Genomic DNA, 10,828 nt, shown 5'->3' with positions numbered 1-10,828 from the left:
CGGCCGCATCCTCACGGACTTTCCCACCGCGACCGCGATCTCGTCCCCGGCTCCGGGGCGCGCGCACCCACTCGCCCCAGGACCAGCGAGTCGTCGCTCTCCTTCAACCGGCTCCAGCGCTGCCTGGTCGACCGCTTCCTCGGGACCTACGTGACCGAGCGCTTTGGCGCGGTTGTCCGCGTGTTCGGCGGTACGTTGCCTTCCTCTGGCCCGGCGCCCCTCCCCCTGCCTTGGGGGTTTTCCCGCGCGCACCAGCCAGCCCGCTGTGTCTCTCCCCCTCCGATCAGCCAGCCCGCTGTGTCTCTCCCCCTCCGATCAGCCAGCCCGCTGTATCTCTCCCCCTCCGATGGCCCGCACCCCTGCTTACTCCCCCCCCCCCGCCCCGCACCCCTGCTCGCACCCTCGTCTTCATATGCTCCCTCTCTCTTCGCGCGCACTCGCACGCCCGGCTGCCAGCTGACACATCTTGACATCCGTCCGCCCCGGGCCCCGTAGCATGGTCGAGAACCCCAACAGCCAACACATCATTCGGTGGTCCAAGACCGGGACCTCCTTCCTGATTATCGACTGCAAGGAGCTCGAGGCCCATGTCCTGGCACAGTACTTCAACCACTCGAAGTTCTTCAGCTTCGTGCGCCAGCTCAACATGTATGGCTTCAACAAGGTCAACAACACCGACCTCGCGTCCACCGAGTCCGGCCCCTATCACCAGTCGTCCGGCCAGCAGCAGCAGCAGCAGCAGCAGCAGCAGCAACAACAACAACAATACCATGCCCAATTCCCGAACTTTCCCTCCCACCAGCCGGCGGAGGGCGGCGACGATGAGGACGCCAATGAGGCCGGCTTTGAGAGGCGCATGCTCGGCGCACAGGAGGACGCCAGCGATGATGAGCCCGCCCTCCTGCGCATGTGGGAGTTTGCCCACCCGCTTTTCCTCCGTGGCAAGCCGGAGTTCGTGCCGGAGATCAAACGCAAGGTACATGCCCTCTGGCGCTGGTGCGGCCCTGTGATGCCGCACAGCGCAAGCCCCTCCTCCCTTCCTGCCTGCGCCTCGCCTGCATTTTGTTCGGCTCGGCTCGGCCCGTCCAAGCTCACTCGCTCCTCCCCTTCGCGCCTTTTCTTCCCGGCCCCGGGCCTGTCGGGCAATTCAGAAATCCAACCCCCAGGGCGATAAGGGCAATCTCGACATGCATGGCGGCCACTTGCAGGGTGTCGGCCAGCGGCCTCTCCCCCCGGGGGTGCACCCGACTGGCAAGCTGTTGCATCCGGATGACCCCTATTCCGGGGGGATGCCTCATCTGGGCGGGATGCCTGGAGGACATGACGAGTCCATGCTGCGCGGCGGGCATGGCGGTCCCGGGCCATATGGCATGCATGGTGGCGGCGGCGGCGGCGGCGGCGGCGGCGGCGGCGGCATGGTCGGCGGCCCCGTCCCATCGGGCCCCGAGGAGTCGCTGCTTGATGACATGTCCTTCGGGATGCCGGTGGTTCAATCGACGGCCGGGCCTCAGACATCCCTCCCCCCGGCTGTGGGGGCGGATGTCCGGCGTACACGGCCCTCCTCTCGGTCGTCGCTTGCTGGGAATGTTCCCACGCCGGATCAGTCCCTCCCGCCGATGGTAGCCGGCGGCGGTAATGCCGGCCCCACTGCCGGGGGGAACTACCCCGGTGGTGGGCCTCATCAGCCGCCGGTGTACCTCCCCCAGTACTCGGCCGGCGTGCGCCCTGCCGAAGTGTCCCCCTTCCACCATCAACAATACCAGCCGCACCCGCAGCCGCAGCCGCACCCGCAGCCGCAACAATACCTGGCGCCGCACCATCGGCCATCGGTCCCCGGGCAGGTGCACCCCATGCACCCATCGGATTCCCATGGCCGGCCGCCGCACTTCCAGCCACACTATGCCCCCTCGCCGCCGGTGATCCACTCGTCCCCCTTCTCGGCCTTCCCGGCATCGGGCGGCGGCCAGCTGACCGAGCGCGAGGCCCTGCTGGCCGAGGACATTGGGCTCCTGTCGCAGCGCCTCTCCGACATCAGCTACCTTCTCTCGGCGATGATCTACCACATGAACGGTGTGTCACGCAGCCTGCATATTCGCACCTCGGGAGGGAGGTGGGACCGGGGCGGGGCAGGGAGGGGCTGTCTATCTCGCGCGCGCGTCTCTCTCTCTCTCTCTCTCTCGATGTCTCTCTCTGCTGTGTGTCTGTGTTCTCTTTTCCACTTCCCCCAACCCCATGCTCACCTCCGTGTCCCCTGTGCCATCTTGAAGTGCCCTTCATCAATGAGGACCCGCTTCTTTCGAAGGCCGCACGTGCTCTGGTCCAGCCGCTGCGCCTGCACTCGGCCGGCCTCCTGTCTCCCCGGGCCGGGGCGGCGCCGCCACACGGCCTGGACCCCCTGGCCAGCAGCCCCCACTTTGCTGTTGGTAGCAGCCTGCCCGGGGCAGGGCGCTCGAGTCACCCCCGGGAGGACTCCCAGTCGGCGGATGTCGGGGGTGCTGGCGGCAGTGGCGGCCCGGGCGAGGCCACCAAGCCCCCGCATGGCACCTTTGTCCCTGGGCACCGGCGTGCCGCCTCCGGGTCGCATTCCATGTCGCACCCGGCCCCGGTGACGGCCCTCCTGTCGGCCTCGTCGATGGCCACCGGCCCGGAGGGTCGTCGACGCCAAATGCCCTTCACACATTCGCGCTCGAAATCCTTCACACAGAGCCGGCCTGCGGCAAGCAGTGCCGGGTCCGGATCCGGCGGGCTGCTGTCCCCGGGAGCCCGTGGGGCCCCGGGCCCCGGTGGTCACCACCGCTTGACCCAACACTCGCGGTCACACTCGATTGATGTTGGGACGGATCCGTCGTTGATTGCGGCAGCCGCGGCGGCCGCGGCCGCCGGTGACCCGTCCGCTCGGGCACGCTTCGTCCAGCCGGACAGCCTGCATCATGATCCCGGGCGTGGCCGGGCCGGGTCCTTCGCGTCGACCCTCAGCACGGGAAGCAGCTTCAGCACTTTCGGTGAGGCCGGCCGCGCGAGTGTCACGGCTCCGGAGGAGGGCTCCGCGTACTCGGGCTCCGGTCCTTCTGGCCCGGGGGCGCCGCCTGCCGGTGTCAAGACTCCTCCCCGTGCTGGCTCGGGAGCACCCGGTGGCTCGTATGAGCAGCACCACACCAACCGGTCGTCGGGCCACCCGTCGCAGCATGGCGGCTATTCGACGGAGCCCGGCACCCAGTCCCCCTCGACCATGGTCTTCCATGATGAGCGGCCAGCTCCCCCGGGGATCGGGGATGACCTGGCCCATGGTGCTCCGCGCTCGCGCACCGGCTCGCATGCCTCCCTGACGCAGGCTCCCCCTTCGGCGCCCGGCGGACCGGGGGACTTTGCCGCCGACTCGCCGGGAGCCGCCCTTGCCACGGCATCGGGGAGCATCTCCTCCGGGGGCATGGCCTCCTCCTCGGAGCCTGACACCTTCCTGGTGCACGGCCAGCAGGCGGACCACCCGCCAGGCCAGCAGTACCTCACGTACTCGCAGCAGCAGCAGCAGCAGCAGCAGCAGCAGCAGCAGCAACAGCAACAGTATTACCCGTACTCGCAGCAGCAACAGCACTACTCGCAGCCAGCCCCCTACAACCAGGGCGTATACTTCGGCTCGGGGGAAGATCGTTCGGGCAGCGGCTACTCCCCGCGCCACCAGTCCTGGCAGGCGGTCCCCCTGTCGGAACTGTCGGCCTCCAATTCCATGAGCCTTTCGTCGGGGGTGGACGCCGGCGGCCCCTTTTCCATGACCGAACCGAAGCCCCATGACATGGGCGGGCCCTTCCGCCCGCATCAGCCGCACCTGGCCGGCCAGTACCCTCATCCGGCCTCGCATCACCACCACCCCTCGCATGGCGAGGCGTCACTCTTCCCCTCGGAGGATGCCCATGATGCCACCATGCATGAGCAGCCTCCCCGGCCGGCAGATCACCAGTCGCAGCCAGGGGCACCGTCACACCCTTTGCACGCGGTGGTGCCTCTATGACCGGGGGTGGGGCGGCGGCCGGGGCCCGGTGGCTCCCGTCGCACGACCTCCCCCCAGTGCATGGTGTCTCTCCCTTGCGGGGCTGGACCTTCTTTTGTTTCCCTCTTCTTGCTTCACCTCGAAGACATGGGGCACGGAGAGACATGTCCCGCCGCACAATACAATGGGCTCTGCATGGAGTGGTCGGGGAAGCGCCGACACGCATGTACACACACACACACACACACATGGCGACAGTTGTGGAAAAGGGCACGGAGGGGGAGGGGGGGACAGGTTCGAGAGAAGAGGGGGTGTTCATTGATCGGGCTTTTTGGCGTCGGGTGTCCGAAGATAGTCGCTGCAGGGGAGGGAGAGAGAGAGAGAGAGAGAGAGGGCGATGGAGATGGAGCATTGGAAGGTCTGAGGGTCAGCAGGAGGAGAGGGACAAGAGGTGGGAGGCGAAAGCAGGCGGCAGGGGCGCGCGCGTACCTGGCCTTGTCGTAGAGTTCCCCCAGGTCCAATGTGCCGCTGATGGATTTGAGCGAACCGAGCAGCTCCGAAAGTTGGGAGCAGTGCTCCTGCATGCCGAAGGCGAAGGGGGCGAAAGAGGGCAGGCAGGGGGGGGGGGGGGGGGGGGGGGGGGGGGGGGGGGGGGGGGGGGGGGGGGGGGGGGGGGGGGGGGGGGGGGGGGGGGGAAGGCGAAAGGGCGGATGGGGAAGGAGCACGGGGTGAATTTGGTGCGGACGACGTGGCAGAAAGCCCACCCGCGAGTGTGGAGGGGGCTGCAAGAGGCAAACATACCGCCCAGGCGGACTGGCTGACGTAATTCGTCTGTCGCAGGCGCTCCAGCTGGCTGATGCGCTGGGTGGCCATCTGCAGCGCACGGCGTGTCTCCAGTAACTCGGTGCGCAGACCGCCGGACTCCTGCTGGCAAGTGTGGTGCACATCGGCCTCGGGGGCGGCCGTGTTGCAGGCAATCCCGAGCCCGGCCGGCGACGGGGAGACATCCACCGGGGCCGGGACCGGCGGGCGTCCAAGCGAACAGGCCGCCGCGGCGAGGACCTGCTCCCGGAGGTGGCCGATCTCCCCGGCGCACCAGTCAAGTAGCAGGGCCATGTTCGAGCACCAGGTGCCCTGCCCGTCCGGAGATGATGTCTGCATCACGGCCTGCAGGTCAGACAACACCACCGGGCCAGCGTGCGACAGGAGCCGGGAAATCGAAATGCGCAGCTCCGGGCTGGCCGCGGACTGAGGAGGGAAAAAGGGGCCGCTCGCGAGGGGGGAAGCGCCATCGCAAGTGGATCGGGCCGCAAGCAAGTCGGCCGACAGGGGCCCGGTGTCGAGGAGATCATCGTGACGCCCATCATCCGGATGCAGCATGTGAGAATGGTGGGGCCCGTGGATGCTGCCAGGGCCGCTGCCATCACCACCACCACCACCACCGCCACCACCATCCTCCCCATCGGTGCCGGCGGGCCCCGTGGCCAGGAGCTGCTCCAGGTCCGAAAGCGACAACCGAGGGAGGGGCTGCGCGGCAAAGACATCCGGCGGGTCGTGGAGCATGGCCGTCGACAGCCGCAGGGGGCCGGCGCTGGACCGGCGATCTGGCCGGCTGGCGTCCGGCTCTCGCGAAGGCGACAGCGGCGGGAACATCGGCCGAAAAGGCACACTCCCCGGGCCGGCGCCGGTCCCGACAGGGGGTTGCACAGGCGAAGGAGCCCCCGGTGGCGGGGACCGGGCCACGGATGCGGGGGCCTTCACTGCCGCAGGGGGGGACCCCGGGCCGGCTGCGGCGACCGACAGCGAGGAGGACTCCGCCAGCGGGGGATGCTTGGCTGATGGCCCAAGCCCCGGTGCCCGGATGTCGGATCTCCGAGGGGGACGGGCGTGCATGCCGAAGGACTCTCGCACGCGGGCCTTGGCCGCTGGGGTGACAGATCGCCGGGATTCCGGCCTCGGCGAGGGCCTGGCGTCCGGCTGTGCGGCCGGCGAGAGGGACAGCCCCACAGCACCGCGGGCCCGGGGGACGGGAGACGACGCCAGCATCAGCGGGCCGCGATCCGGGGGGGGCACTTGCTGCGAGGCCCGGCGGTCGGCCGGCCCGGGGGTTGAGGAAGCCGGTGTCGGAGGGGCCGAGTTGCCTCCGCCGCGCGCGAGAGACTGCCGCATGCGGCGCATCCTCTCGCGGTGGAGCTGGCTCTCGCGCTGGCGGAAGGCCAGCGAGCCCGGGCGCAGGGGGTCCTCGGAGCTGCTGGTGCTGGAGGTCATTTGCCAGTGCCGGGGGAGGGGAGAGGAAGAGGGGGAGGGGAAGGCAGGGATGAGGGGGCGGAGGAGGGGCGAGACAGGCGGAGAGGCGGCCAGGCGGAGAGGCAGGAGCGGCGATGAAACAGTTAAAAATCGATCTGACCCGGGCCGCCTTCCAGGTGGGAGAAAAATACGCGATGTGGCATTTCTGGGCGGCAGTTTGAATTTGGCGGTCGTTACATCCGCCGGCAGGAGGACTGCCCACTTCGGGTTGGCGTGATCTGGCTTGGCCGCGTGCGTGGTGGCGCCCCTTTTCCCCGGGGGGAGCCTCGCGTTGGCGCCTCGGGGGAGCGGGGCCGGCTCCCCGATCGGCAACCGGCGGGGCCGGCCGGGGCCGGGAGACCGGTCCCCCTCCGGGCCTGGGAACCATCCCGGGTGTGGGCGCCAGCCCTTGGGGGGCGGGGTCGCGAGTGGTCGGTGGGCAGGGGGCGCGGCGCAGCGCGGCGCGGCGGGATCGCCCCGAACAGGGGGGAGGGGGTGTTTGCTTTTTGCTCGATGCCCAAGTATTTGAGGGCTCGTCGGTCTGAACGACGGACCCCCGGAGCCACGGCATCCGCCCTCCACGCCCCATCCTCGCGCCCCCGCCATCGTCCGTCTTCGCCCGCACTCCTTTGCCCTTTTTTTCTTCTTCTTCGCCTCCGGGAACCCCACACGCGTCACACAACCATGGGCAAGCGCCGCGCCTCGCGCTCCCCCTCCCCCTTTCTCAATGTGTCATCCGACGACGGGGAGGACAGCTTCTCCGAGGAGCTGTACTCGCCGGGGGAGGAGTCGGCCGACTCGTCGCAGGATTCCGACGAGGAGACCTTCAGCCCATCTCCTTCGCCAACTGCCGCGCCGAAGCGCGCTCCTCGGGCAGCAGCCAGCCGCGCGGCTGCTGCCGCCTCCTCCGGCAACGGTGCGCCCTCCCCCCTCTTTTCTTTTTCCGTGCCTCTGTCCCTCCTGTCGCCGTGCGGTCTCGGGTTCTGACCCCCCCCCCCCTCCTTCCCCTATCTCGCATGCAGACGAGCAGATTGTCCTTCAGTATTTCCAAAAGCAAAACCGCCCCTACAACCTGGGTACGTGTGCCATCTGCGCATTGGTGCCTGGGCTTCCGCCCATCCTCCCTCCGTCCACTGATCCCGAGTTGCCTGTGCCCCGCCCGATAGCCGACATCTTCAGCAACCTGCACGGCGCCATCAAGAAGGCCCCCCTGAAGAAGGTCCTCCAATCGCTGACGGACTCCGGGCACCTGACCATGAAGGTGTACGGCAAGCAGCAGGTATTTGTGGCCAACCAGGATCTCATCGATGTCCCGGACACGGAGCTCATCACGGCATCCGAGCAGGAAGTCGCCGAGTTGGAGCAGGCCCTGCAGCAGGAGCGCGCCGCTGTGCGCGAGTTGAATCAGAGTGCGTCCCGCCCCTCCTCCTCCCCCTCGGTCCCTCCCCCGGATCTTCTTCGTATGCGCATGCCGATCTTTGCAAGGGGCGGACGGGGGGGGAGAGAGTGTGTCCCTTGCCTCGCTGACGCCCGATGGAACACGCCCTGCAGCCCTGACGGCCACCGTGGCCACCCTGCCGAACGAGGAACTGAAGGCTCGCATTGAGGAACTCCGCGAGACCGTGCGTCGACCTTTGTCCCCCGATCTCCGCAGCCCATCCTTTTTTTTTTCCATCCCGCCCTCCCCTCCCCGGCCTCCCTCTGCGCCGTGCATACGCGCACATCCCCCTGACAGTGTCCCCCGATCACCGGCGCCGCGCTGGCTGTGTGCCACACAGAACAAGAAGCTCGAGACCAAGCTCGAGCGGCTACAGACCGAAGCCATCCAGCTGACGCCGGAGGAGATCGCCCAGGTAAACCAATCCCACCGGAAGTACCACCGCCTGTATCGCGACCGGAAGCGCCTTTGCATGGACATCCTGGATGGCATGCTGGAGCATGCGCCCATGTCCAAGGAGCAGCTTTTCGTGCGTGCTCTCCTGCTGTCCCCCGCTCCTCTCGCCCAAGCCCGCGGGTGGCATGCCCCCCCCCCCCCCCCGCCGTCCGCCCGGCCCTGGATCTGCCGTGAGACTGACACACGCAAGCGTTGGCATATGCCTCAGGAGGACATCGGCCTCGAGACCGATCAGGACGTGGGTTTCCACCCGACCCAGGCCCCTTCCTGACCGATGTCCCAATGAACTCCCCCAAATGCTGTTATGATCTGTATGTGTATTGCGGCGGTTCTGGTGTCGGATCGCCCCAGTCCGGGGTCTTTCCACGGGGGGTGGGCAGGGGGCGAGCCCACGCGTGCCCGGGGCCCAGTGCCCGGGGGGGAGGGCTCGGGCGTCCGCCCCGGCCGCGTTTCCCCGTGTGGGGCCGATTTGCGAGCTCCCACTTGTGTCCGCCTGAGAAGGGGGGGGGGGGGAGAACATCCACGCGCCCCTTGCACACACTTGCATCCCCATCCGCACACACGCGCACGCGCGCACGCATGTGCGATCCTCAGGGCCCATTTTCCACCCGGGACTGGGGGCAACTTTTCGGCTCGGCCGCCGAGAGCACCGTCCTCCCAAGACAGCGCACTGCCCTCCCCTCCCCCCCCCCTCCTTTCCTCCTGCTCCCTCCCCGGCACCCGACCCCCTATTTCCTCTCCTCCTCCCCCCCGCCTCCCAGCTGAGCCCCATCTTTGACCATGTCCCGTCCGGAGTTCATCGCCCCGCCGGAAGTGGTGCGTCGCCCTCCGAAGAGGCACACGCGCTGGGCCCTCCGTGCCCCTCCCCTGCCCTTTCATCGCTGACCTCGTGCCGCTCGCCGACCCACCCCTGCCTGGTAGTTTTACAACAATGTCGAGGCGCGGAAATACACCTTCAAGTACGTGGTCCCCTCGCCCACCCGGTCGGTGTCTGGCCCCTGTGCTGCCATTTTTCGGCCACTGACCCCTGCCCCGCTTGCAATTGCCCGACCACAGCTCGCGAATGCTCAACATCCAAACGGAGATGACCGAGCGCGCGCTGGAGCTGCTCAACCTCCCGGAGGACCAGGTGAGCCTGATCCTGGACGTTGGCTGCGGGTCTGGCCTGAGTGGCGAGACCGTCGCCGACGCCGGGCACATTTGGGTGGGCTTCGATATCAGCAAGGACATGCTTGGTGCGTAGATCTCTCTCTCTCTCCCCGTCTCGCCCGGGCCCTCTCACTCTCGCCCCGATGGGTGGGGCGCGGGGTGGTGCGGTCGTTTCTGACAACCCGGACCACTGCCTTTCCGCATCCAGAGGTCGCGCAGGATCGCGACACCGACGGCGATCTGGCCCTCGCCGACGCCGGCCAGGGTGCCTTCTATCGCCCAGGTGTCTTTGATGGTGTCATCAGGTGTGTCCTCATGTGGGGATCTCCTCCTGGGGGGAGGGGGGGACCCGACCTGCCTGCTGCCGCCCCTCCATGCGCTTGCCTGGCCCACTGACTGCGATCCGTTGTGCCCCTGCCCCGTCAGTATCTCTGCCATTCAGTGGCTGTGCAATGCCGACAAGAAGCACCACCGCCCGGAGCGGAGAATGCAGCGTGTACGTTCCTCCCCGCGGCCGCCCCCCATGCCCGCCGTGCGCCGGCAGCCACGCCATCTAACGCGCCCGCCCTGGGGACATGGCAGTTTTTCACCACCCTCTACACCTCGCTGAAGCGCGGTGCTCGGGCGGTTCTGCAGTTCTACCCGTCGGACGCGACGCAGGTGGAGCGCCTGACGGCGGCCGCCATGAAGGCCGGCTTCACTGGCGGTGTGGTTGTTGACTACCCGAACTCCAGCAAGCGCAAGAAGTTCTACATGTGCCTGTTCGCCGGCACGGCCGACGCACAGGTGCCGGCCGGCCTGCGGGACGACGGCACCCCCCAGACGGTGGATGCTGGAGACATCACTTTTCGCCGGTTCGTTGAGACTCCCCCCCCCCCCTGTGCTGCCCGATGAATGACAGGTATGCCCCCATGCCCGGCTGCCGATGCTGACCCGCCTCTTTCGCGCCCGCCCCGCCCCCCCTCGCCTGTCTGCCCTCGCTCCATTCGCGAAGTGGCGCGCACCGTCGCATCCGGAGCTCCGACCGTCCGACCAAGGGGTCGCGCGAGTGGATCATGGCCAAGAAGGAGCTGTACCGCCGCCGTGGTGTGGAGGTGGTCAATGACAGTAAGTACTCTGGCCGTCGTCGGCGGCGCCTCTGAGCAGCCCCTGGCCGGGGAGGGGGCGGCGAGCAGGGGAATGCATCATGTGCTCCCTTCTCTCTCTCTCCCCCCCCCCCTCTCTCCTCTGCGCTCATCTTGTTGCTCCGGCTGTTTTCCGGGGCTCCCTGTGTCCGGCGGGAGCGGAGGGCAAGCGGCCTGTCTGCGCCATCCCGACATCCATCTGCGCGAGCTTGCACGCCTGATCAAGAAAATAAAACCCACATATAGAATACGCGCGCCAGCCGTGCTCTTGCCGATGTGCCAGCACGGCGCGCGGGGCGGGCGCCCCCCGCTCCTGTGGGGGCGGGAGACACCCGGAGATGGCGATGCCAACTAAAGCAGGGACCGGTGGGGGGGACGTGCGAATGGCGC

The 10,828-nt window shown here is 68.2% G+C and overlaps 4 protein-coding genes across 4 annotated transcripts in view; 3 read left to right on the top strand and 1 right to left on the bottom strand.

Moving 5' to 3' along the window:
• H696_02633 (hypothetical protein) overlaps positions 1 to 4,006 on the top strand; it is a gene marked incomplete at its 3' end in the record, with an annotated part of 4,620 nt that extends 614 nt beyond the window's left edge. The window contains exons 2-4 of the mRNA XM_009496545.1: positions 496 to 976; positions 1,167 to 2,070; positions 2,268 to 4,006. Coding sequence (XP_009494820.1) covers positions 496 to 976; positions 1,167 to 2,070; positions 2,268 to 4,006 — 3,124 coding nt within the window. The remainder of the gene's footprint in view (positions 1 to 495; positions 977 to 1,166; positions 2,071 to 2,267) is intronic.
• Positions 4,007 to 4,280: 274 nt separating this feature from the next.
• H696_02632 (hypothetical protein) lies at positions 4,281 to 6,402 on the bottom strand. Its single transcript, XM_009496544.1, has 3 exons — positions 4,787 to 6,402; positions 4,475 to 4,563; positions 4,281 to 4,343 (listed from the first exon to the last, which is right to left on the bottom strand). Exons 1-3 carry the CDS (start codon positions 6,251 to 6,253, stop codon positions 4,301 to 4,303), a joined length of 1,599 nt encoding a protein of 532 aa, XP_009494819.1. The 5' UTR covers positions 6,254 to 6,402; the 3' UTR covers positions 4,281 to 4,300.
• Positions 6,403 to 6,844: 442 nt separating this feature from the next.
• H696_02631 (hypothetical protein) lies at positions 6,845 to 8,470 on the top strand. The gene is made up of 6 exons (XM_009496543.1): positions 6,845 to 7,187; positions 7,294 to 7,347; positions 7,438 to 7,680; positions 7,823 to 7,893; positions 8,050 to 8,238; positions 8,374 to 8,470. Exons 1-6 carry the CDS (start codon positions 6,956 to 6,958, stop codon positions 8,434 to 8,436), a joined length of 852 nt encoding a protein of 283 aa, XP_009494818.1. The 5' UTR covers positions 6,845 to 6,955; the 3' UTR covers positions 8,437 to 8,470.
• A 381-nt stretch (positions 8,471 to 8,851) lies between these two features.
• H696_02630 (methyltransferase) lies at positions 8,852 to 10,530 on the top strand. The gene is made up of 7 exons (XM_009496542.1): positions 8,852 to 8,981; positions 9,087 to 9,124; positions 9,222 to 9,400; positions 9,523 to 9,619; positions 9,741 to 9,810; positions 9,897 to 10,168; positions 10,309 to 10,530. Exons 1-7 carry the CDS (start codon positions 8,946 to 8,948, stop codon positions 10,454 to 10,456), a joined length of 840 nt encoding a protein of 279 aa, XP_009494817.1. The 5' UTR covers positions 8,852 to 8,945; the 3' UTR covers positions 10,457 to 10,530.
• Positions 10,531 to 10,828: the final 298 nt, after the last annotated feature.

The sequence above is a fragment of the Fonticula alba genome (assembly GCF_000388065.1).
Source record: "Fonticula alba strain ATCC 38817 unplaced genomic scaffold supercont2.4, whole genome shotgun sequence".
NCBI lineage: Eukaryota > Rotosphaerida > Fonticulaceae > Fonticula > Fonticula alba.
Note: the sequence above shows the minus strand (reverse complement) of the source record. Positions and strands in the feature narration are given on the sequence as shown.

What these genes read in the sequence shown, in the direction of transcription:
- H696_02631 (XM_009496543.1), top strand. Translation starts at nt 6,956, where the DNA reads ATGGGCAAGCGCCGCGCCTCGCGCTCCCCCTCCCCCTTTCTCAATGTG. An exon ending in AAACCGCCCCTACAACCTGG is followed by an intron (nt 7,348 to 7,437) that starts GTACGTGTGCCA and finishes CCCGCCCGATAG; the next exon opens with CCGACATCTTCAGCAACCTG. An exon ending in TGTGCGCGAGTTGAATCAGA is followed by an intron (nt 7,681 to 7,822) that starts GTGCGTCCCGCC and finishes CACGCCCTGCAG; the next exon opens with CCCTGACGGCCACCGTGGCC.
- H696_02630 (XM_009496542.1), top strand. Translation starts at nt 8,946, where the DNA reads ATGTCCCGTCCGGAGTTCATCGCCCCGCCGGAAGTG. An exon ending in TCATCGCCCCGCCGGAAGTG is followed by an intron (nt 8,982 to 9,086) that starts GTGCGTCGCCCT and finishes CCTGCCTGGTAG; the next exon opens with TTTTACAACAATGTCGAGGC. An exon ending in GGAGACATCACTTTTCGCCG is followed by an intron (nt 10,169 to 10,308) that starts GTTCGTTGAGAC and finishes CCATTCGCGAAG; the next exon opens with TGGCGCGCACCGTCGCATCC.
- H696_02632 (XM_009496544.1), bottom strand. Translation starts at nt 6,253, where the DNA reads ATGACCTCCAGCACCAGCAGCTCCGAGGACCCCCTGCGCCCGGGCTCG. An exon ending in TCAGCCAGTCCGCCTGGGCG is followed by an intron (nt 4,564 to 4,786) that starts GTATGTTTGCCT and finishes TTCGGCATGCAG; the next exon opens with GAGCACTGCTCCCAACTTTC. An exon ending in GAACTCTACGACAAGGCCAG is followed by an intron (nt 4,344 to 4,474) that starts GTACGCGCGCGC and finishes CCTCCCCTGCAG; the next exon opens with CGACTATCTTCGGACACCCG.